Source organism: Lissotriton helveticus, chromosome 5_1 (assembly GCF_964261635.1).
Source record: "Lissotriton helveticus chromosome 5_1, aLisHel1.1, whole genome shotgun sequence".
In the NCBI taxonomy this organism is placed as follows: Eukaryota; Metazoa; Chordata; class Amphibia; order Caudata; family Salamandridae; genus Lissotriton; species Lissotriton helveticus.
In genome coordinates, this window is record NC_136065.1 from 1314017851 (window position 1) to 1314044612 (window position 26762).

General features: G+C 43.5%; 1 protein-coding gene across 2 annotated transcripts in view; it reads left to right on the top strand.

The window, feature by feature from the left end:
* The window catches only part of LOC144755342 (uncharacterized), a 124144-nt gene extending 116966 nt beyond the window's left edge, over positions 1 to 7178 (top strand). The window contains exon 4 of one of the 2 annotated variants that reach the window (XM_078644150.1): positions 3141 to 7178. In XM_078644150.1, the coding sequence (XP_078500276.1) occupies positions 3141 to 3364 (224 nt within the window). In that variant the 3' untranslated portion in view covers positions 3365 to 7178. The remainder of the gene's footprint in view (positions 1 to 3140) is intronic. The other variant, XM_078644151.1, reaches the window with a different exon arrangement.
* Positions 7179 to 26762: the final 19584 nt, after the last annotated feature.

Genomic DNA, 26762 nt, shown 5'->3' on the forward strand with positions numbered 1-26762 from the left:
TGGTAGGAGTGGGGGTAGTGGGCCTGGCACAGAAGTGGTTTCACTCCTATCTGTCTCCATTTCAGTCTAAGTTCTCCAAGGTCCATCATGGGGTTCCGCAGGGCTCTGCGATCAGCCCTATTCTATTCAATGCCTACATGCGCCCTTTGGTGGATGTAATTAAATCTTACGGCATAGGCCTGGTAAACTATGCGGATGACGCCCAGCTTATCCTTTCTCTGGAAGGAGAACAGTCATCCACCTTGGAGAACTTCCATGCCTGCATGCAGGGCATGGTACATTGGCTGAGAAACAACTCCCTGAAATGTAATGCAGATAAAACAGACATCCTTTGTATTGCAGGTGAGAGAGTGCCATATACTCTCCCAGACGATTTTTGGCCTATTCCTGATGATCCTCCACTGACACCATCTAAGTCAGTTCGCAATCTAGGAATCTGTTTTAATGAGAAGCTGACTTTGGAAACTCAAGTCCACATGGCCATCGGGAGCTGTTAGTCCCTTATCAGGGCCCTCAGGAAAATTCTCCCTATGCTCCCTACACAGACTTGCGCACATGTAGTAAGGAGCGTCATCGTGAGCAGGTTAGATTATTGTAACACCTTGCTACTGGAGTCCCCAAAGTATCTCATTGGGAGACTACAGAGAATCCAGAATGCGGCGGCTAAACTGGCCTTGATGAGATCTCGTCGGTCCTCTCGCTCTCTGGCCCTTGCGGACCTCCATTGACTCCCTATCCTGCAGAGGATTCATTTTAAATCACTCTGTGTCATGCACAAGGCACTGCACGGTCTAGGCCCCATTCCGCTGCAGAATAAATTTAGCTGGTATTCTCCTATGCGCTGCCTTCGGTCCTCTTCGGCCAATCGGGTGAACGTACCCATGGTCAGAAGAGCTAAACTGGGTGGGCAAGCCTTCAGTGTTGCTGCGGCTAGACTCTGGAATAGCCTTCCTACGGAGCTGCGGCAGATGAAAGATCTCCTGCCGTTCAGAAGGAAAATCAAGACTTGGCTTTATCCAAGAGCCTAATGTCTATTAGCCAGATTCATCAAACTAAAATCGGCTCGCAAATGGCCAGATTCTGAGAATCTGGCCCTTTGCGAGCACTATTTTTGCATTTGGGATTCATCATCCCAAATGCAATTAATCGCAATTCTAGAAATCGCTAAATTGCGATTAATTGCATTTAAGGAATCTCAATTTGAGATTCCTTAAATGCAATTCATGAACCATTTTAAAATTGCGAATTCGCAATCTGGGGCCGCTATTTACTGCGAAGTCTAACTACGTGGTAAATAGCAAAAACTTTGAAAAATGCACTTTAGTGCATTTTTCAAAGTTTCATGTTGCGCACACACATGCCCTAAGGGCATGTGTGTGTGCAACATATGGCACACATCAATTTCAGGGGTGCAACAGGGTGTCCTTTGGACACCCCTGCACCCTTGAAATCGCAATCTCAATTTGGGAATCGCTAATTGCGATTAGCAAATTGAGATTGTCTTCCCATTCATTCCTATGGGCCTCTGGGCCCATAGGAATGAATGGGGAGATATTCCTTAACTGCGACTCGCAATTTGCGAGTCGCAATTAAGGAATTATTAGAAATCGCAATTTTTAAGTGATTTCTTGATAGCGAATCGGTATTTTTCGCTATTAAGGAATAGCAAAATGTGTTCTTGATGAATCGGGGGGTATGTCTTTTTTCCTTGCCACAGGCCTTCCTGTCTCTCAGTGCCAGGATACCCGATGGGTCACAGTGTGCATTACAAGTATCTGTTACATTACATCATAGGTGCATGTTGCTCTGCTCTCTGGAAAGGTCCCTCTCCAAGTGTGTGTCACCTAAACATCTATCCCCGTAATATCAGTCCCTATCAGACACATGACACCATGTTCAGCAAAAGTTCATCTCCTCCGCTTTTCCCTTTGAACCTATTCAACGTTGCAAACTTTTCATCAGAGGTTTCTGTCCTTATCAATGGTGTATAAGCTCACAGCCTGGCAGGATGTTCTGTTACCTCCTGTTTATGTTCTCAACCTTGGTCAACTAACTAGGACAACACCAAAAATAATTTGACGAACCAAAAAATCAACTTACTTCTCATATCATTGTTCTTTCATGTCAGCTGCAAACGACTGTGGTTAGCCTGTGACATATCTGAGAAAGGTATTCAGCAAGAGTGGCAACTTTTATTGACACAAAGTATATTTCGTAAAAGAAAGTTCCTCCAGCAGGAGCTGCATTATTGGGGAAGAAATTGACTTCTCTTTAAACAATCCATAACTTTCTCAGTGAATTCAAAATTAATCCAGTATTTATCTTCCAACAATTTGTCTTTCAGATAATCAAATAATTTATTCTTAGATTAATGCTTCAAATGGGAACTGCTTATTTAGTCCACCAAAATGTTTCACTTTTGATCATCTGGTTTTTGGACCTTTACTATGGGAGAATCTCACTACCTAAGTGTTACCCACTGTAATGTCCTGATAATTGGACTGAGCATAGCATTTTGATGCATTCCCAGGTATATTGCTAATATAAAATCTGGAAAAGCTGCAATTTCCACAGATGGATACATGGAAACACTCACGCTCCAAACATGGAAGGCCTCTCTGGAGCAGATTAATGCAAGGCAGCGATATGCGCTGACGTGCATTACTCCAGATTTATAAAACCGTGCAGGGCCACACAAGGTGGTCTTGCATGGCGTGATGAATCTGACTTTAGAGTTTCATCGCGTTTGCACCCTTTTTAGATGCACAAGGGTGACACAACACTATGATAAATATGGGCCTGGGTGTTACATGAGAGGTCCTGAAGTTGAAGGTGAGGTGATGAGTATTGAATGTCTTTGGAAGGGGTGAATAGAACTATTAAAGAGTGAGATAGTGTTTGATGAAGAGGAGGTGCCAAGTGTCGAATTTTGATTGGTAAGTGAAGTACATTGATGTGGTGGTGCAAAGTGTTGTTGAGAAAGCATATTTATATTGCAGTTTAGCTAAATTATGTTGAAGTTAAATATTTCTAGGTTTTTTATACATTTATGGCAGCGACATATAAAACTGATACCTGTATGGAAACCTACAGGCATATACAACAAACCCTTAATACATTTCTCTCTCCTTGTCTTATAGTTGACCACTACATGGCTCCCGAGGATACACTGGTAATATCCGGAGGTTTATATGATGCACCAAGAGTTTACAACCCCACCATGACTGTGCTGGAAGATGAAGAGAGCCAGCATGATTATGTGTCATTTGCTTCCAGGCCTGGACAATTTAGGCTTGAATTTTTACCCGGAGAAAGGGAAACAAAACCTTCTGATAATGACCGAGGACTTGGGACCTTCCACTAACCATATCACAGTTTGTGAAATACCATAGAATGTGGGACTATTGTTTTACAAAATAGGTTGTACAGATAGAGTCTCCAAAATATATTTTATAGAACCTTCATTTTTTGGATCATAAAGGTTATAATTTTGTTATTCTCTATACATGTAATTTTTTACTGTAAGTGCTCTTACATGTTTGGCATTACTTATATAATACCCATTCCAGAACATGTTTAACGTAATGAAACAGTTTAGAGAACTGGAATGATTGGGGACAAAATGGCCCTCAGCCTAGTTACAAAAGAGGAATGTCCACATTGAGATTACTACAGAGAATTTCTCTATAACAACAGCACTAGGGATATCTGTTACGCTTGCTTCCGGTAAGCAAAACTCCTTGTTACACATCTAAAGTCACTAACAGTGTAGCTGATACAGACAACGAGATCTAAGGGTGAAGAAGAAAAATAGATGACATTAGTACAGATCATGAAAACCGAAAATACAATGAAGAAGGAAATCAGACATTTTTCCTTCCCTCGAGAATCTCCTCATGCCGCTTTTTCACTTGAGTGATGTGGAAAACTTGGATATTAACTGGTGATAAGACTACATAAGCTCGGACATTTCTGGAAATGGACTGCTTCATGTAGTTGAAATATAATGGATTTTTTGTTTGTACTTAGACATGGTTTTTACAGTAGCACATTGAAAATCTCACAGGAAATTTAAGTGTTACACCAAATATACTTGTGTTTATGATATTGGGGAAGCATGAAAATGTTCAAATTCTTTTTAAACACTGTGTGACATCTATTATTCACATTAGTTGTAAGGGAGAGGGTAGCAAAGATAACAAAGATAGCAAAATCATAATTTGTTTCTAACTGCTAGTAAATTGAAGTATGTTAGGTGTACACATAGGGATGTTAAAATACAGTTCTGCACTTTGACAAACGCTTAACAAACAAAAATTACACTTCTTGTTTTTAAGCTGAATAAGGTGTCCAAAAAAAGAGGAGCTTAACAAAAAACATAAACACATGCATATTATTTGTTCATTTTCTTCATCGGATGGCATTACACATTCATTACCTCAATTTTTTTGTCCTATTATAATAGGGAATCGTGTAGAATTCCTGGTGCTTTACAATTTGAAAGAGGTTGTATCCAAAGTATATGCAGTGTCTGACACAGTATGGTCAATCTTACTTCATCCACCACTCATTTAAGCAAAAGATAAAACTCTTCTGCTATTTCTCTACCACGACTACCTCTACCACAATCCAACAGCCCTGACATGTTCATCTTATTATATATAGGCATTGCAGGGGAAAATATCTAAAGTGGCATGTTTTCAAAAACTAAAGCACCTACCGCCCACCTCATCAATTCCTGATCTCAATACAAACATATTTTCCTATTACCCGCCACAGAATCAATCACAGTAAAAGTAGTGGTCTGTGTCATATGCCCCTCCCACCCTTGTCTTTCTTCCATGGTCTTCCAGAGCACCAACAAAACTTGAGGCTTAGGGACCTAAGTCACATTTTTCATTTATTGGATAGCATATTCATCCAATAGCTTGGCAGGAATAAGTGGTACAACAAGCCTCCTAAAAACAGCATATTCTCTATCCGCCATTATTGTATGTCTCTTTCATGCAGGTGTGTGTCATCCAGCTGTTTAATAGGCCACAATAGTGATCGGTTATATTTTGTCCACCCTAAAGGTTACCATTAGGTAGCTGTCATGTAGTTGTTATCCAGTCACTAATAAAATAACCACAGCTTTGAGCCACTTCTGTCCTAAAATACCAGGTTTCACTGGAAAATCGTCCAGCAAATCCCACAGTAGTTCTGAGAATTTTACATCTTCAGTATGACTGCTGATAACAGGTATGCTTGGGGTTATAAGCATTTACCAGATACCCTTTCCATTAATGAAAGCAGTAAGCATTACCTTATGAGGCGTCTTGGTAAGCATCAGAGCGCTGTCTTATACACTGCTGCCTTCAAAGAATCCTATTAGGAACTTAGCTAAACATTCCAACATGGTAATTAGCGTCAATATTGAGACCATATTTTCTGTGACAACAGAAGTTTAGCACAAAAATCCATTCATACATTGAAACTGTTCATTACAGTGTTTGTGAAATCCGTTGCGGAGGCAGGTCCGTGACGTACCATCTTGGTAAAGACTAGGGGCCTCATTTATGAAAAGTGACGCATCGCTGCGTGAAAACAGCGATGCATCACTTTTCACTGCGCTCTCCCTGCGACATGATTTATGCGTCATATTTATAATATGACGCATCATGTCGCAAGGAGTTACAGATACGTCAGTATTTCTGACGTATCTGTAGGCGTAAAAGTGACGCATTGCTGGAGTGTGTCACAAAAGTGACGCAACTCCAGCAATGCTTCCTTTCACATGGGGAAGGCCCCATGTGAAAGGGCTTGCGTCAGTCTTACGCCTGCTGTGAGGCAGGCGCAAGATTTTGACGCAACAGCGTCCTAAAAGTGACGCAGTGAAATCTCATAGATTTCACTGCGTCACTATTACGAGGCTTTTTGCGGGTGAACGCCCCCTTTGCATACATTATACCTGACGCAGGTATAATGTAGCGCAGGGGTTTACAAAGTGACACATCTGCTTAGATGCGTCACTTTGTAAATAGTGCGCATCAGGAGGCATGTTTTACGCCACCGATGCGTCACAAAAAGTGACGCATCGGAAGCGCAAAACTCACGCAAGGCCTCATAAATGAGGCCCCATGGAGCTTATTTTGAAGGCCCTTGCGCTGCCTGTGTGCCACTTTATCTCATATAAAAAGTGACTCACTGGCGGCGAAACAGCCTTGTAAATAAGGCCCTTTGAATGTAATGAAACGTGTAAAAGACGAGTACAAATTCTGTCACACCCAGGAATCAAATGTAATGGGTGGGTGGGATTGAATCTTTTAGTTACCAGTGCAACCGACCAGCATATAATTGTAAACACAGACAACAAAGATCTGTGTGAAGTCTTCAATGTCACGTTTTCTGTGTATGAAGCCATCAATGCCACGTTCTTCTTGTCTAAAGTCATCAATGCCACGTTTTCTGTGTCTGAAGTCATCAATGTCACGTTTTCTGTGTCGGAAGTCATCAATGCCACCATTTCTCAGTCTGAAGTCTCCAAAGCCACCTTTTCTTGGTCTGAAGTCTTCAATGCTACGTTTTCTGTGTCTGAAGCCATCAATGCCACGTTTTCTGTGTCTAAAATCATCACTGCCACGTTGTCTGTGTCTGAAGTCATCCGTGCCACTTTTTCTGAAACTTTAGGTTGATCTGTACGCCAAAGTTCATACAATGCACGTTCATAGTCTGTATTTAAATAGTGAAATAATGTATTTCTTTTTGTGTGCTTTACAATATTTAAGGAAATATTCCTCATGCCAAGGTAGAGTGTAAATAATCAAATATGTTTGCTGTATTAGTAACATCCTCTTGGAACCTGTGGACTGCTTTTCGCACTAGAAGTTACATTAACACCCACATGCTGCAGCCTAACCCCTCCCAAAGGGTACGTTCCCAGCTCCCCGTGTGTCTTCTCCACATACGAACTTCCCCTCCCCATAAATCATTCCAGTGACAACCTGATATGGTGCATAGAAAGGTGGCAGTTTTTTATTCAAACATGAGTTATACTATCACAACTTGTTGGTTGGTCATTCCTATCCCTCATGTCAATGTACATCCTACATTACTTCTTTTTTTTTTGAGTTATCATTTTTTATTGACATTTGAGAAAATTGCATCATAAGTTCAATAAAGTTAATAATAACTTACAATTTGAATGATATGAATAAATATACGGAATATATGGAAAAGAAAAAGAAAAAATGCATATATGATAATCACTATGCACCAATAATTATCCTACATTACTTCTGTGTGGTTCTGACTTTATGACAGCACTAACCTTTTCCAATGTTCCTCTTATGCAAGGTTTCCCCGTTCCTGGTTCCAGGCTTCCATTGCTGCCAATTATTGTGGGTGTCCATGAGGACTAGCCGGGGCTGCAAATGCCGTTCCGTTTGCTTGGACCTTTTGCTGGATACTCTCCCGCTCCCCAGTGCCCCTGCCATGTGGCATCCCAAGGACACTGTGCAAACATCATCTACTCTGCCTGTGGCTGCGTGCTATCACCCGCTCTCCCTGTGTCCCTGCCTCGAGGAATCCCAAGGACCCTGCGTAAACAGCTCTTCTACCTATTGTATTTCCTTTTTGGATCTTTTCTGGGTTTTATCTGCCACGCTGCTGACGGTTTCAAGATCGGAGGCAGCTCCCCTCCTTACCTTCGCTCAAGAGAAACCCACCTGTTCCAGGATCACCACTATGTTGAGTATGAATATGTCTGTACCGAACCCTGTTAGGTGCACGCCGTCCTCCAAATGGTAGCCCCGGAACCCGTGTCTCACTAACCCCCAGCTGTTTACCCTACATACTCATGCCATTGTGATATTTAGTTTATGTCAAGGCTTTTCAACTGCCCCATTGTTAATGGCTCCTCCATGTTTTGCGCACTATGACCTCCGACCATATTACCTCTGCCGGGCGTACTAGTTTGGCTAAAGCTGCCAAGTCCATGATCGTTTTCTCCAATAGTTCTCTCCACCCCATGGCTGTCAAATTGTTACCCCCCAGGTTGACCACCACTGTATCCAGTCTGCCGCCTCGCCGAAGTGCTTTCTGCACTGCGGGCAGCATCTGGTCCCATTTCAACCTGGATTGCCCTAGCCAGGTCACATCCGTATTGTGGAGCCAGATCCCTTTGAACTCACTCTGCCCACTGCTGCGCCAGGGATATGTATGAGTGGGCCATTATTCACACTCTCTTGCGACCCACTGGCGTACCCAGATGGAGGGGGGGAGATCACACTCAGTATACCATTGGACAAATGTATTTTTGAAATTCCCCGGATGCTCACCCCTCCAATGTTTTGATCTGATCGGCACCCATCTCAGGGCTAGCTGACATGGTAGCTACCCCTACCCGGAGTGAGTGCAATCCAAATTCTCGTGGCACAAAACCTGCATCCGCTAGGACCCTCCACATCACTGCGACAAATTGAAAACGGCTGAGACAAGATCCTTCTTTGTGCGTAAAAAGCAGCCCCTGTGTTTGCCCTCCTAGCTGTAAGTAAGCTCGAATGAGGCACACTGGGCAATGCTCTTTATCCTTGATACATCCAATCCTAGTGAACTTCCCTTTCCCTGTCTGGTCTGTCTTTGATCTCTGCAGGTGTATTACCATGTGCCCTGACCCATATAGAGGTCCGACCCGGGGTGCCTCCTTGCCGGACCGACTAGTTCGCTGATCCTGTAAGCCCCAAAGAAGGCCAGTGTGAATGCAGCCCTGAATAACTTAAGTTCCCCAGTGCATATTCCAACCAGTGTGGTGTTTGCCCTCTTTAGAACTGCAAAATCAATGGGCTTCCTCCTCTTCTTAATTTTGGACTGCAGCCCTTCATAGCCATTCTGCACAGAAAGGCCCCTGTAGGGTCCTTCCCAGTTGCCAGCTTAGAGTAGTAAGCGACTGCGCTCAGATGCGATTGGGCCCATGATTTTGTTTTCTCGTTCTGGAACACCCAGTCTATGAATGTCACTACCTCCTCCAGTGTCACTGCTTGGACACCCCCCCCCCCAGCTCCTGTGATGCCCCTGAAGGTTGCCCAGCACTTCAAAAATCGCTTCTCTGCCTTGGGGGCCAATGCGTTATCCAGCAATCTCATGAATCCAGGTCTCGTTGGTCCTTCTGCTGGGCTGGTGGGTTTCCTGAGTCAACAAGGGGGACCCCTGCCCCTTTTTGACCCCACCAGATGCTCCATTTCTTGGGCCCTGATTGGCCAGTTCGTTACCTTTCGGAGGGTGACCAATCAGGCGCACCCTCCCCTTCGCAGGCTTTCCCTGGTTCACACCCCCTGGGCGGCATTCTGCACGGGTCCCAATTGGGTCCAGCTTCGCCTCCCCCTGGCCCGTGCTCCTTTCCATTGCTTAAGGCCTGGACACATAGACAGTGCACCCCAATTTCTTACATTAAAGCTCCCATAAGAACACTGGCCGAGATTTACTAAGCCTTTGCACTGGGCGCATGCACCATCAAATGAGGCAAAGCAACCCAAAGTGATGCATGGTATTTGTTACCCATATATCATATATCAAAAGATGTCTTCTTCGCAGCACTCCTTTGAAACCCTCTGCATTAAAGAAACATTATCAGAAGACAGATCAGTGCAAACACTCATAGGGTTTGATGCAAAACCCAGTCTAACACCAACTTGAAGAAGGCTTTAGCAGGTGAAATGTATCCTTTTTTGCAGATTACAGACTTGTTGCCTTTTTTATAATACTCCTGATTTTATCTAGGCATAGGGATTTGTACTGTAAGAGTTTGATCCGTCTGTTCTAGACAGAGTACACCCACCTCTGTACTATATGAGAAGCTGTGCATCACTTCAGGCACCTTGTTAGAGCACCAGCGCAGGAAATGACAGAAACAGCAGGCCAATCCTAATAAATATGGCTCTCAACTGTGCTTTCCCCTTGTTCAAAGCAGTGCAGCCGATTTCATTGCTACACTGCATCGCATGGCAATTTAATAAAGATGAGCGACTCTGTTGGTTGCATTAAAGACCATAGATTACAGACCATGTTGGCTGTAGTAAAACCCACATATGGAGACCCCTTAGCTGCATGAAAGCCCACACTGTGCAGACCATATTGACAGAATTAATGCCCAGCCAATAGAGACTCTTTTCAGTGCGTCAAAACTCACCCAGTGTAGAACATTTTCAAAACAATAAAACACAGACGGCTGCATTAAATCCCACCTAGGGATTCATTACGAGGTCCAAGGTACTGGCAGGATGGTAAATGTGCATGTGACATATACTTTGCTGTGCAGTAGCACTGTGTAGTAACTCTGTGTCAGTACTGTACAATTACGATTTGAACCCCATTGAGTGAGGAATTACTGTGAGTAAATAGTCGCAAAAACACCTGAACTGCTTCCATACAGTTCAGAGCTGTAAGCAGGTGGTAAATGTAAGGGGGGGGGCTGTGTGTGGGGTGGGGTGGAGAGAGAGGTTTGGAAAAGAGGGAAGGGAAGCGGCAGATCAAGTTTGACTTAGGGGATCATTGAATCCGTCCCCTGACAGGAAACACAATCAGGGGTTGAGGCTTGGCTGCTTCTGCAGCCAAAGCCTCAAGCAATTTTACAGGGAACAATGACCACCCAAAATTGTATCTGGTGATTCCACACATTGAAAATCGGGTGTGAGAACAATGGCCCTCTCATCATCAGTAATTATGTGACGCCAGATTCGTAATCTGCTCCCTAATGCCTACTGCAGTAATGCCCATAGAGTGCAGTGTGACTAGTATCTCTGAATTATTGGCAACAGGGTGCAGCCCCCGTAGGCTGTATTAAACTGCACTCAGACCCCACCGAGCTCACAGATTATATACATTGTTGGTTGGATCAAAGCCCGCATAGAGCAGGCGCTACTCGTGGCGGCCTGAAAGGCCACACATGCAGGATCTTCCGGTCTGAACTGTTACAAGCAGAACTACAAAATATCTTAGCTCTTTCTTTAGAATGTATAACTGGGGTTTCTCCTTAGTCAATTATTAAATACGGCTATTGTAACTAAAACAATATTTAGTTATCTGTTGATTTTTAAGCTCGCAATACCCTGTGATGCTAACATTTAGTTTCATGGTATGTTTTTGGATGTTATTTCACTTTGTAAATTGATGGTATTTTTTTTATATTAACAGCTTTCCTCTGGAAACTCCATACAAATAAAAAAAATGTTATTCTGTTTTATTTTTTCCTCTGAAGATTGTGTCTGTAAATATATACGTTCTATCATTCAAATTAGATTCTTCTTTTGCTGCTTCGACAATTTGTTGAAGGATTCATTTAAGGAAGTCACAATAATGATAGAGAATGTGCGAATTGAGGTGGAATAATCTCTTTACATGTTATACCGCCATCCGTTTCTTCAATTAATAACTAATTAATGCAGTTGTTAATAGTTGGAAAGATGCAATCAGAGCTTTTAGTTTGTTGCCATTCATTCCCCATCTAGAATATAATACCTAGCATGTTTCCTAGCAGTCTGCTGCCTCTCGATTCCTGATTCATTGCCGTAATGACAGAAACACCTGTCCAGGAGGTGCAGATTGGACTCCTACGCCTTGTTAATGCCTGTGCGCATCCACAAATGTCCTGCTTGTCAGCTTCATTTGGTTACAGCATAATCCACCTGCCTCTAAGCTATTTATTTATGTTGGGTGATCCTAGAAACAGTATCAACGATTGGTTAGGGGCCGTGATGGGTTTGCAATGTATTTTGGGCGTGAGATGGGGTCTCCAAAAAATAGCAAAGACCCTTTAAGAAGTACTCATTTATACCTAGTACTCTCACTGCCAACTGTAACTACTAGTGCCATCCAAATTTATCTGCCCCTTCTCTTACCTAGTTACTACGCCAGCCCTATTGCTACAGCGCTCCATTAATCCACAGCTAAATTGACCCAGAGTGCATTACTTTATGTCACTGTTTCAAGTAATCAGTGTTGTAGATTTATGCAAAGATGTGTGGATCGTACCTGTCTACATGTCGGGTGTGAGTAGATTTCCCAGTGCTATGTTTTTTCTTTTGTATTGTTATTTTTGATCCCTCTCTTCCCTGTGTAAGACATTGTTCCTTTACAGTCGAAGGTGCCTTGGGATTCTGTTAACAGTCCAACTGGCACTTGAGCTCTGACTAAAGAGCTGATGGTGTAAGAATTAACCTACTAAGAACCACGTTGGCCTTTTTGAATAAAGTAATTTAAAACTTATTAAGCACACTTTAACAAACAATGGACCATCCTTAACCCCTTCGATGCTCATGACGGAACGGTTCCGTCATGAGCTACGGTTGAGCTGTGCTCATGACAGAACCGTTCCGTCATGACCACGCCCGTTTTCATTAGGGCCCAGCACCGGAGGGGGAAACGCGGTCGCGCTGAAAAGGTTAAGCCTAGGTTGAATCTGAACTCAGAAAATAAGCCCTAATAATGGATAGCAGAGTCCATGGGGGCCAGGAAGAGCCAGGTTTAAGCCATGTTTGAAATAGGCTTCTGATTATGAGACACTGAAAGGGCTGGGGAGTAGACACCATGCCTTGGATCGTAGAACCCTGAAGGATTTGCCACCTTAGGACCTTAGTCTGAATAGAGGGGGCTTGAGAGTTTCCCATGGTAGGATCTCATAGTTCTATTGTTTGTGTAATGCGTGAATCGGCAGTAGGTATTTTGGCCCAGTGGCTATGAATGCTTTAAAGACCTGTAAAAGGAAGGATTTTGAAGAGGATCCTTTTGTATACCGGTAACCAGTGTAGAGTTTTTATAGCAGCGGAGGCAGTACTCCATCTGGTAAGCTTTAGCACAAGTCTAGCTGCCGCATGTTGCAATATCTGGAGTTTGTGAAGTGTTAGTTTCAAAGCTGCTGCATTGACACTATTAGAATAGTCGAGTCTGGAGTTTATGAGAGCAAAAGCAACTGTTTTCCTGGCAAATAGTGGGAGAAACACAAAAAAGTTTCTTAAATACATAATTAAGTTGAAACACAATTCTGCCTCTGTAAGAGCTTAGGGGAGGAAAGAGCGGGAGGTGTAAAAGTTTACTCCCAAGTTTTTTGCAACTTCTACAGTGGAGGAAGGTGGGGGCACAGAGTTCTGCCACCATGACGCCGGGAGAAAAGATTGGATTTCAACAAGCCACTCAAGCATTGGTGCTGTCCAGACTAGACTACGGAAATGCCGTCCGTTCTGGTACCGCAAAATCCCACCTCACCCCCTCAAAACAACCCTCAATGCAGAAGCAAGAATGGTCACCAGAACTAAGAAGTTCAACCACATCTCGCCCACACTCAGATAACTAAAATGGCTCCCAATTGAAATGCGGGCCAGCTTCAGAACAGCCTGCCTCACGCACAAAGACCTGCACACAGGCAAACCGGAATACCTGGCTTCAAAACTCAAAAAAGCCGGCCAGACCAGGAACCTCAGCAGCTCCAACACTCTGCTTCTCATCCCGCTGAAAGCACGCAAGCAAAAAAACGCAGCCAGGTTGTTTGCTGGTAATGCTCCCAAAATCTGAACTCTATTCCCCCCCCACCTCAGAACGATCCCCTCTTTTGCAAAATTCAAAAGTCTGCTCAAAGTCATCTTCCTCAGTCGCTGCATAGCGAACCGATAGGTTCTACTGAAGTGCTGTGCCGGCACTCCACTAGACTTTGACTCTGTGTCCTGTGTCCTGTGACCTTGACCTCCTTTTCCTCCCGGACCCCTACCTCGTTCCCTCCTCCCCAAATAAGAAAACTTATCGGCTACTCATTTTGTATGACCGGTACTCATCATGTTTTTTCTTTCTATTTGCTACTCCTTTTCTTTGAACTCTACTCGTCACAAATCGCTATGTCCTACAATGATCTCTGCGTTGCTTGATTTCATATATGACACTTGTTGTAAAGCGCTCTGATACCCTCGGGTCCAGCTAGCGCTTTATAAAACTCCTAAATAATATTTGCCAAATAGCATGATCTCTGTTTTATCTGTGTTGCATTTTTGATTGTTTGATCGCATCCACAGAAGGACTTCTATAAGACTGTTTTTAAAGTTTAGTTCTGAGCTAAGGGACCCTATATCCAGGGATAGTTTTTGCTGCATATCATCAGTGCATGATGTAATGGCGATTCTGCATGAAGCTATTGGAGATAAGGGGGGCATGTATATGTTAAATAGAGTATTTATTTATTTTAAAGGTTTTATATAGCGCTGGCTAGACCCGGAGGTATCAGAGTGCTTTACATAAGAATCAGATCATAGTTAGAGGTTAAATCGTTACACAAAGGTTACACAGTTATTAGAGCATGGCAACATAGTGACTTGTAAGGTTGAGATAAACAATAAACACAAATACATAAGGGGAAAAGCAGGCAAGGGGAGAGATTCAGGGGAGGGGGTAGGAGCAGGGAAGTAGACAGATAATGAAGGCGGGAAAGAGGAGGGGAGGGTGAGAGATGCCGAATGGAGAGAGGAGGGGAAGGGCGATGGGGACATAAACCGGTAGACGAGTCAAAGCAACGTCCAAAATCCAGTAAGCTGTGATCCCAGGGGAAGTGGTATCACTTCCCTATCTCTGTTGCGAGAAGCTCCCTTCACGCAGTGGACTCTCTCAGAGGGGTCTCTGAGACTCCAAGGCCTACATACTGGATCCTTCCCCAAAAAGGGGAGAGGGAGTGCTTTGGCAAGGGGTGCCATACCATACCTCAGCTGTGAGTGGCTCCCTTGGTGCAGTGGACTCTCTCAGCGGGTTCGCTGAGACTCCAGAGTATAAATATTGGATCTTTCCCCAACAAGGGGAGAAGGAGTGCTTAGTCAAAGGGTACAAAGGACAGGGGGCAAGGTAGAGTGGCAGGCAAGGGTAGAAATTCAGTGGAGAGGGGATAGGAGCTAGGGAAGTATACAAAGGGAGAAAGAGTACTAAATGGGAACATATTTAATTAGTGAGTTATTATATAGCACTGGCTAGACCCGAAGGAATCAGAGTGCTTTACATGAGGAACAATAATGTTGCAATTAACATCAGTTAAAAGTTACATAAGTATCAAGAAAAGCATTTAAAGAACATAGGGGACAAGGTGAATGGAGCAAGGAAGGGTAAGGGGATAGGGTAAAGGGGTAGGAGGAAGATAAGACGTAGAGACGGGGTGCAATCTGTCCAAGGTCCGGCTGGGTAGGTGACGGCAGGGGGGAGTCCATAAACCCATCTCCTCTTTAGCTATCTGGTAGCTCCACCGGGCATCAGGAGACTGCAGAGGAGGGAATCCACAGCCCTTCTCTCCAATAGCTATTGGGGTAGCTCCACCGGGCATCAGTCAGAATAGCTAGGTCTCAGTCGAAGGAGTGTTCCCAGAGTAAATGTCCTTGAGCAGAGGAGTGTGAAAGGCTTCCCTCATAAGCAGCACGTGTTCGGTAAAGGCAATATAAGTACTCCTAGGCTGGTACTCCATATTCTCTTGGGCAGCTCTAGTAAGGCAACGTGTCTCTTGCCTCCTGTTGGGCTCCCCATTTTCTATGCACTGCCTGGCGGCGAAGGGTGCCATCTTAGGGTCAGGCATCCAGGTTCTGGGCATGGGGGGCCTGGGTGGAGGGAAATAACATAGATGGTTCGGGTGTGGAAGCAACACAGAGGGCACACCGAATAGTTAGCGAGTAATCCACAGTAATTCAGTTAAAAAACCCCAATCACTCCCTCTGTGAGCATATTGTCTGAAGGGACAATAGAGCGCTGAATCTTCGCCAAACTACGCAGACGACCCCATGTACGCACCACAATGTTGGTAGTATAGGCCCCGCTCCAGGTTAGCCATAGCTGGCAGTCCCAATAGTAAGCAGGCTAGGAAGAATCCGACTGAGGCCCATCACACGGCTCGAATATGCGAGCACACAGGAGCTATTCACAGCAGTTTTAAGCTGCCCGCCACGCTATCCTCTTTTACACTGCCCGGGTACTCACGGCAGATGAGGTGGATCCCATGTAGCTCCAGATGTAGGAGTCCGCCGGTAGCACGCACGACCTCCGTGTCCGCAGGCGCCCAGCCGAGTCTCAGGAGTCGCAGCATGAAGGTCCGCCAGCCAGCAGATGAGGCGGCGCAGCCCTGCAGCGCTCGCACCACTGCTGCAGCAGCACAGGCAAGGTGGGCCGCAGTCTGCGGCACGATGTACGGGGAAGTCGCAGTCAGCACCACACGGCGGAGGTAGGCGCAATCAATCGCTCAATGCGCTTGCATCGGAAGGCCAGGATGTAGTGTTTCTCCACTCGGGAAGGCCACCGGCAGAGACATCAAGCGCCCCGCTGTCCTGCACGACCCCTCACCGTCCGACATCCACAGCGCTGAGCTGAGGCAGTAGGCAGCAGAGCGCTCTCACCGTGGCAATTACGCAGAGTCCGGTGCAGGGTGTATGCCAGACTGGGCCCGCATCTAGAACCCACCACAGGCCCCCTTTGCCGCCGATCACAGTGCCGCCATTTTGACCAGGGCCCTACGCCCCAGGAACCAGCCGGCCGATCCGCGAGGGTCCGCAGAGACCACAAAAGCATGAGTATGAGTAAGGTATGAGCTCTGCGGTACTCTTGATGCTACTGCTCTTTCTATTGAGGTAAAAGATCCAAGTGTGATTGCTTGACTGTGACAGGTGAAAAAAGATTTGATTCAGGCCAGGGCTTTATAAGATACGCCACAATCCTTGATTTGCTTAAAGAGTATGGTACGTGAAATTGTGTCGAACACAGAGGAGAGTTCACATAAATTCATCACTGCATTATTTCCTGCGCCCAGGGTCAGTTTTAAGGTGTCTGAAACTTCCAGCAGGGCTGATTCAGTGGAGTGTTTAGTTGCTAAAGACAATGGTCCCTAGACAGTTGTTAAATTTACTAAATAATAAATATAGGCTAAATAGCTTCTATATTCTTTGTCCAGCCAGACAGAATTTTAATACTCAATAAATATGTTAGAGAAAGAAACATTCACATATAAGACAAGTGGGACACCACCTAGGTCCTACTACCATAATACGATGGACAAAGGATTGGGGAAACGGTTCAGGCAACACAAAGAAGTCTAAAAACAAGTCCTCGTAGTAGACTTAAGTAAGATGAAGATACCATTGCAAAATCACTATAAGAGGGCCAAATCGTCTTGGGTGGAAGCATCAAAAGGATTTGGATATCAAATTAGATCCTAACAGTGCTGATCCTATCCTTCTCGTGCATCCTTCTATTTGTGGGGAAGAAGTATGCAAGGAGTTTCCTGAGATGTTTTCAGAACAGTTAGGATTATTAAGAGATTACCAACACCACATTAAACTCAAGTCAAAGGTTACACCCATTTTACATAAGGTCAGACCCATTCCTCACCTCCTACAGGCACCATCTGAGAAGAGTGGTGCCTGAATGTAATTGAACCAATAGAATGCTCAGAATGGTTAACCCCAATTGTAATTGCCCCGAAAGCAATGAAAAGTCAGATTAGACTATGAGTAGACCTCTGGAACTTAAATGTCAATATATGGGTGGATTGAAATCCCTTGCTCAGGATCCATGAAATTCTATCACTAATTGACAAGGCTTCCTATTTTGGTGTCTTAGACCTATTGTCGTCCTACCATCAAGTGGAATTAGACCCTCCTTCAAAACATTTGACTTCATTCATAACACTTTCAATATAAAAGAATGTCTTTTGGGCTGGCTTTGGCTGGTGCTGCGTTCCACGATAATGAGTCACCTCTTATTGAGCGTTCACAAAATAATCTGCTTCCAAGATGACATTTTGTTCTTTGACACCAAAGACAGAGCATGATAACACTGTCAGGGCACTGTTAGGAAGAAATGAAAGGGGAGGATTAATAATATAAAGGAAACATGCCATATAGGAGTAAGCTCTGTGCAATATTTTGGTCATATAATACCACAGGAGGGAATTAAATCCAAGATTGATTTGGTGGAGTCAGTAAAGAAAGCACCAGGGCTCACCAGTAAAGGTGAATTGAAGTCTTTCTTATGACATGCAGAATTTTTACTCTAAATCTACATTTTTATCTGGGTTTGCAACTCTAGTGCATCCCTTGCGTAACCAATTTAAAAATGTGAGTGGGATGAGAGTTGCCAAAGTGCTCTGCAAAGAATAAAGACTGCTATAGCAAGTGTTCCACATCTGGAAAGGTTTGATCCCAATAAACCCACCCATTTAACCACAGATGCCTGCAACAAGGGGCTAGGGGCCATGCTTACACAAAAAGAAAACAGCGCAGAACATGTAGTTGCGTTTGTATCAAGAGCTCTCAAAGGGCCTGAATGTAAGTACCCAGTAGTTGAAAAGGAAGCGTTTAACTTCTATTGGGCTGTCAAACACTTAAATGTGTGGGGTATTCCCTTCACAATCAGAACAGACCACAAGACCTTAGTTATTGCTTTCCCGCCAAAGGGTGAGAAACAAACACACCCTGGATTTCTTGGTAGGTACTTGGACTGGAGGCATATAATTTTAAGGTACAATAGCTACCGGGGTCAGAAAACAGTATAGCTGATTACCTCTCTCAGAACCTCCTCAAAGGGCAAGCAGAAGGTATAGATGAAATTCCAGAGGATACAGATGAAGAATTCAAGGCTGTACTTCCTTACATTCATGAAGGTTGGCCTGCAAATAAAAAGGGAATTACAGAACCACATAAACAAATACTGGGAAGTAAGAACGGAGTTAAGGAAAATGTATTTGTACAGGAGACAAAATTGTGCCTCCTCAAGCTATGAGAGAAAAAATAGCAAACCTAGCCCACATAGTCTTACAAAAACAAAATAAGGGATGACTTATGGTGGCTTCACATTGACATCATAGTCGAGGAATTTGTAAACTGTTGTGATGGTGCTAATAGATGTTAAGCGCACCAAACCCCTATTCTCTCCTGCTAAGATTCCAGATAAACCATAGACCCAGTTAGCTCTTGATATAATTGGGCCACTAAACTACAAATCACTTAGTGAACACTTCTTGCTGGTGCTAGTGGACTTCCGCACACAATGGATTGGTACAAAATGTACTCACTACATTAAAACTAACACTCTCATAACATTTTTTAAAGATATATGTTTTGGAGCAGGATTCCCAGAAACACTAAGAACAGACAATGGGATACAATTTATTTCACACCAGATGCAGGAATTTCTAAAGGAACTATCCATAAAACACATAGAAAACAGCTATGTACTGTCCCAGGGCGAATGGCATGGTGGAATGCATGAACTGAATGACCAAAGAATGCATGCAGAGGGCAGAAATAAATCAGGTTCCCTTTGCTAGGGCTCTCCCAAAAAAATATCATATTGGCTTATCGCACCACTTCAAAGACGAGCATAAGTTTATCACCATTTCTTTTACTTAACCGCATGCGCGCTAGCAGTTTTCCCGCTGCGCTTTAAAAAAAGCCGTGTTACATGACGAGCTCAGCTCATCATGAGCGTACGAGCGTCGTCGCTCATGACGAGCTGAGCTCGTCATGAGCGCGGAAGTGGTTAAAGGTAGATAACTCAAAACCAAATTTTCTGCTAATTGGCTAAAAAAGAAGAACAGATGGTGGTCTCCAGGGAACAGGTGATGGATAAGATCCAAAGAAACCTAAACAAATATAAACAGAAAAACGACAGGAAAAACAGCACGTTCACATCAAGTCTCAAGCAGGGAGATTGGGTGTACCAGAAAAAAGAACAAAAGGTTGCAGTCATTTCTCTAACCCGGTGAGTTCTACATGGGTGTTTAAGAAGGTCGTCACATTGAAGAATGGTAAGACCTGGGGTATGGACAAAATCCATAAATTTAGGAATGGGGTACATCTTTTGGACCCAACCCAACACACACAACTTTAGGGAATAACTTGTAAATACACCAAAGAAGAAGTAAAAATAACAAGCATTTGCAATGCAATAGGTCTCGCATTTGTGAGAGTTTGAGCAAATTGGCATTGCAAATGATAATTCCTTTTATTTATGTGTTGATTCTTAAAACAGATAAATAAAAGGTATTGTCATTTATAATGACAATAGCTTAAACTCTTGCAAATGTGAGACTTGTTGCCTTGCAAATGCTTGTTTATGTGTTGGAAATTCTTGTTGACGTCCAGTTGTAATGTTTGTTTTTTGAACTTATAGAGCCCTCCCTTGTGTTTTGTACAGTTGAATGTGCTAAGAAATACCAACTGAGCACAGTGGCCAGGCCATCAACAACGACTATGAAAATGTAGCTTTAAAGATTTCATTTTACCCCTGAAAACCTGGGTTTGTAAGTGCTTTTGTGTAATTTTCGCAATATTATTTGGTATGTTATTTTAAGGTGTTAAATGGAAGTAAATAAAGATCACAACTAGTAGACTATGTTCTGTTGTTGAATTGAAAGCCAGGTACTGGATATTGGTGATATGGAGAGAAGAGCCATGCCCACTATAGTATCATATGCACTGGTATTGCAGTTATGGAGCTTTGCTGAGTACCAAGAGAGCATCCGCCTGCCTATATGTGCACTGAACATTGTGAGTGCTTTTGCTTACCTAGGTGTGTAGTGATGTGTGAGTGAGCATTTGCCTGCATGCACTGAGCTTTTGAGAGCCTCCACCTGCCTAGGTGTGCATTGAGCTCTGAGAGAGGCTTTGCCTGCATAGGTGTGCACTGAGCGGCAATAGAGCCTCCGCCTGCCTAGGTGTGCACTGAGCATTGAGACCCTTTGACTGCCTAGGTGTGCATTGAGCATCGAGAGCGCCTCTGCCTGTGTAGGTGTGCACTGAGCAGCAAGGGAGCGCCTGGCTGCCTAGGTGTGTACTGATTAGCAAAAGAACATCTGCTTGCCTAGGTGTGCATTGAGCATTGAGACCCTGTGCCTGCTTAGGTGTGTATTTAGCGTTGAGAGAAACTATGCTTGTGTACTTGTGCACTGAGCGGCGAGGGAGCCTTTGACTGCCTAGATGTAGTGTGAGTGTTGAGAGAGTGTCGAGCTGGCTAGGTGTGCACTGAGCATTGAGAGAGTTTTTGCTTGCCTAGGTGTGCCTTGAACAGTGAGCAAGTGACTGCTTGCGTAGATGTGCATTGTGCGGCGAGGGAGACTCCGCCTGCTTAGATGTGCACTGAGGGGCGAGAGCACCTGTCTGCGTAGGTGTGCACTGAGTGGCGAGAGAGCCTTTGCCTGTTTAGGTGTGCACTGAGTGGTGAGAGAGTCTTTGCCTTCCTAGTTGTGCAGTGAGTAGTGAGAGAGCCTCTGCCTGCGTAGGTGTGCACTGAGTGTCGAGACAGCCCTCTCCTGCCTCTGTGTACATTGAGCATTGAGAGAGCCTCCTCCTGCATAGCTGTGCACTGAGTGGTTTGAGAGCCTCTGCCTGACTAGGTTGTGCACTGAGCAGTGTGAGAGCTTCCACCTGCCTAGGTGTACACTGGCAATTGAGAGCCTACCCTGCCTTGGTGTGCACTGAGCTTTGAGAGAGTTTCCGCCTGTTTAGGTGTGCAATTTCCCTTGTAGGATGTTATAAGAAGAGACAAGGTGATACTAAGGATTGACTAAGCATATTGTTGAATGCTAAACTACTATTTTGAACGTACTTTAACAGGATCAGTTTCGAAAATCGGTGCACTTCGCACTTATAGATTTTTGTTTATGAAGTATCTCTAAAAAAAAATTATTAAATGATTTCTTTTTTCTGTTTCAATTAAAACTTTTTTTTACCAGATGTACATCAATATATACTTTATTATAGCATTTTTAAGTTTGTACTCTAATCAAATGGAATAAAACGTTATTTTTTCAAATTATGTACATTGTTTGTAATCTTCAAAAATGTCTTGTACAATGTCTTTAATGAATCCATTGGTGGAAATAATTTCAAATGTGACCGGGAAATGTTTTATTAATTCATCAGCCAAGTGTTCCACTTGTGGACTTGTAATGATCTAAACCATTTATGTCTCACTGAGAATACCCATTGATTGTAAGTTTTCATTTCCTTTAACTTGTGTTGTTAGTGTTGTTTTTTCTTGAGTTGTATTTTCAATCCCATAGATTTGTATGGTAATTTTTTCAGGTCGTGCTTCTATATTCTGTGAATAAAAGAGATGAAAATTGTTATTTATTTATACATTTATAAGCATATACATTACAATTTTTTATTTTTATTTTTTCATTTGTTCCTTAATGATTTTTAGATACGTTAATAAAGGAGAAAAATAATTATGCTGTGTAATTTAAAAGTTAATGTTAGTAGCATGTTAAAATGTGGCAGTTTAAGTACTAAGGGGCTCATTATGATGGCCGAAGGACCACCACTGCCAGGCCGGCAGAGGCTGTCCTTCCAACATCTGACATCAGTTTTTCCCTCATGCCAAATTATGATGGCAGGGGGAAACCTCAGGGATGCCTGGCGGACTGTCCACATGGTTCCGCAAGGCGGTCAGTTTCGGCCCGCCTCGCGGAACCAAAATATTGGCCAGCATTGCGGCGGTGCCTTGCAGGCAGCGCTGTAGGAATTAGGATATCCTTTCCACCTGTTTATTCGCGGCAGTCATCCAACTGTGAAAAGACAGGCGGAAAGGGCATCAGGGGCCCATAGCGGGCCCCCCTTGTTGTGGGGGGAGGTGGTGCTGCACTCGGCTGCATTTCCCTGCACTGCATGGCAGGCACTGCGTGGAGCCTACCACGCAGTGCAGGGAAAAGCACTGCATGGCAGTTTATCATTACATACGGTGCTGCAGCCAGCAGCACCGTCCACAATGTTAAAGGCCCTGGATGCTCCCGCCAACCTAATTGCAGTGGTGGGACCGCTGCATGTCTGGCGGGTGGTCCCAAACACCGCAACAATGGTGGGCAGACACAGGTCCGCCCGCCATAGTATTGAGCCCCTAGGGGCCATATGTACAATGAAGTGACGTAGAGAGATGTTAGTATTAGGGTTTTAATGCAACGCCCATTGTATTTTACGCTGCTCCGTATGTATAAGGGTGGCGTACATAGACGGATGCGCCACATTTAAGACCATGAAAACCCTGGTGTTAAGGTGTTGTGATGAGGATAAATTATTTTTTTATTTTCTTTTTGCTGTGTGCTTCCTTGAGCAGCATTAATGCAAAAAGCAAAATGCTATTGTTTGTTTATGTACAGGAAGGTGTTCCTTTCTTTACATAATCAAACTTTTTAACAAATGTCATTTTGTTATTTTTCTGTGTGCTGTATAAAGCAATCCATAGGAAAGTTACAAAATGGTATAGTAGTATTGATTATGTGCGGGAAGGGACATCTTCCTACACATAACCAATTCTCCTACGTAAACAGACACTCTTGCACTTTGGTGCAAGGGTGCCTGCGTAGGTGCTAAGTTGTGAAAGTTAGTGCTATTGCAGAGTGAAATGCAAGGCTGCACCTTATTTTTGTAAATATAATGCAGCTTTGTGTTTCTGAAGTTGTGGAGCGTGTTGTTAATGCCAGGAGGCTAACAAAATACTCAGTCACTTTTGCGTACATATATCTCTAAGTATATTAATGTAGCGCTAATGTAGCGACTGTTGTACTATAATGCAAGTGTGTCTGCGTACATGGGAGGATTGTTTATGTGTAGGGAGTTGTTCCTTTCTGCATATAGTAAAAAAATAAAAGGGAGGAAGGTACCCCTGTGCTTAATATCAGGGAAGGGGTTATCAAACCAAATCAATGAGCTAAAGACCCTGTTATGAGGCGACCTTAAATACACCTCTTTTCCTTGGAGTGCTACCACTCACTCACGCTATATTTGTATATCTAACAATGTTGTCAACCTCACAGTGCACTACAAATCACATCTAGAGTAAAGTATAAAACACTTTTTTATTTTGGATCAAAAAAGACCTCCCAATGGGTTACAATCTAAAACAATTTCATTTCTGTAATCATATAAAAACATGAATTCATAAAAAGTCGACGCAGCGTTTCGGTGTACACTTTGTCTTTTTCCACCTTCATCAGGACAAAAACATTTTAAAATCTAAACCAAAGAATAAAAATAACATTTTAGATACCTAATGCAATCTGTGGATCCTATTTACAATCTATACAACTTTTAAGTACTGGTAGATCTCACTTTATCTACCCTCTTTATAAAACTTATTACATGGCACCCACATTGATCATAAATAGTTTTTTGCCACACTCATATCAATGTATTACACTTTATTCGTCTTGTAAAGGGTTGACCCACATGGTTCTCCAGATATCTCCCATGAGAGTAGAGTTATTTTCACTCATGTGGCATTGATAAATTTGTATCTATCAGTCAGGACATTATTACCTGATAAAATCATTGCGGAGTCTGATTCTTCAATTTCAGAATTCCATCAATATTCGGTATATCCTCTGGCTATTTTAATAATGCCTTTGAAGGTGAATAAGTATTCATTATATATTAAACCAATCACAAGGCTACTCTAGTTCTGTAATAGCCTTTTTTAGGGATGTATTTACCTTGTTGTTCGAATCTCTGTAGGGTATAATTAATTACCACTGTACACTTGGAGCCACACTCTTGTGTGTTAAGTTACAGATGATTGCCATACAACATCATACGGATAATTGAGACACATATACAGTGCAATACTAGAATCTTGGGGTAAGTGGAAAAAACATGAAATGTTTTTTGCTGTTAAATAAATTCCAATAACTAAGCCCCCTTCTAGAATGGTTTATTCTTTTTCCAACAGACCCACAACAAACTGAGAGCCCGCCCCCATCTGTAACTTAACACACAAGAGTGTGGCTCCAAGCGTACAGTGGTAATTAATTATACCCTACAGAGATTCGACCAACAAGGTAAATACATCCCTACAAAAGGCTATTACAGAACTTGCATAGCCTTTTGATTGGTTTAATATATAATGAATACTTATTTACCTTCAAAGGCATTATTAAAATAGCCAGAGGATATACCGAATATTGATGGAATTCTGAAATTGAAGAATCAGACTCCGCAATGATTTTATCAGTTAATAATGTCCTGACTGATAGATACAAATTTATCAATGCAACATGAGTGAAAATAACACTACTCCCAAGGGAGATATCTAGAGAACCATGTGGGGTCAACCCTTTATGATCAATATGGGTGCCATATGTTAAGTTTTATAAAGAGGGTAGATAAGATAAAGTGAGATCTACCAGTACTTCATTGTTGTACAGATTGTAAATAGGATCCACAGATTGCATTAGGTATCTAAAATGTTATTTTTATTCTTTGGTTAAGATTTTAAAATGTTTTCGTCCTGATGAAGGTGGAAAAAGACAAACTGTACACCGAAACGCCGCGTCGACTGTTTTTATGAATTCATGTTTTTATATGATTACAGAAATGAAATTGTTTAAGATTGTATCCCATTGGGAGGTCCTTTTTGATCCAAAATAAAATAGTGTTTTATACTTTACTCTAGATGTGATTTGTCGTGCACTGTGAGATTGACAACACTGTTAGATACACAAATATAGCGTTAGTGAGTGGTAGCACTCCAAGGAAAAGAGGTGTATTTAAGGTCGCCTCATAACAGGGTCTTTAGCTCATTGATTTGGCCTTTCTGCATATAAACAATTTACAAAATGCTGTTTTGTCACTTTTATGGCTGCTGCTTTATGTAGCATGTATGAAAGTGACAAAATTGATTTTGTTTTTAAGATTGTATATGTATTAGAAGGGACATTTTACTGCTCTTAAATAACGTACGGCATGTTTATTTTTCAATGTGTGGTGCACAAGTTAGCACACATGGAAAATTAAATAATGTTTAGAACTAAGGGGTTCATTAGGATGGCGGGCGGTGGCACCACAGCGATGCTGGCAAGGTGGAAATATGCCTTTTTCCGCCCGCGAGCAGCGGAACTCACGCCCGCCATAGTAGTATAGCAAAACATAGGTCATTTCCCGTCCGCCGCGGTGCGATGCGCACCGCCATCAAAGTGTGCCCGCCACCGCTGGGGTGTGAGCCAATCGAGACTCACCACCGTGTGGAATGACGTCCGCACCGCTCCACAAATTAGGATGGTCCAAACAGGCAGACGCACCGCAGCGGAGACACCACATAACCAGAGCCGGCGGAAAGTCGATAGCAGAGCACTATAGCCGAGACCCGGCCATGAACACCATGGACCCAGCCCTCCACATGCATCCGGTCATGTACCTGCTACTGCACTACCATCTACAGGGCCGCCGCGGACGACGCCGCATGTACGCAAATACACCAATACAACACTCAACACATGGCCCGACACAGGGTCCAAGTCCACCACAGACACCCTGCTGGGGGTCACAACACATCAACAAGGGCACCCCTATATTACCCACCTACCAACAAGTCACCCCTCTGCATCCGGGACACACATCGACCGCGAACTAGCAGCAATGTCCTGCTCCCGGTCACGTCACCGCCGCGGTCAACACATGCGCACAATGCAGAAGGCAGGGCCAGTCCAAGGCATGGGCAGGGCACTGACACCACAGGGACACACCACCCCCAACCACACATCAACACACACCATCAAGTCACAGGCCAGGTGCCCATCCTGTACACCCCCATGCACAGCAACAAGCACAGGTACAAGCAAGCACAATACACACCATGCACCACACAGCAGACAACCAGGGAGACTGCCACTGCAGGAGTAGCTGACAAGGAACACACTACACCAGTGCCACACACACTCAAGGCTGACAATCCTTCCCAGCACATACACACAACCTGGGTGTAACCACAAACAGAACACACACACAAAGGGT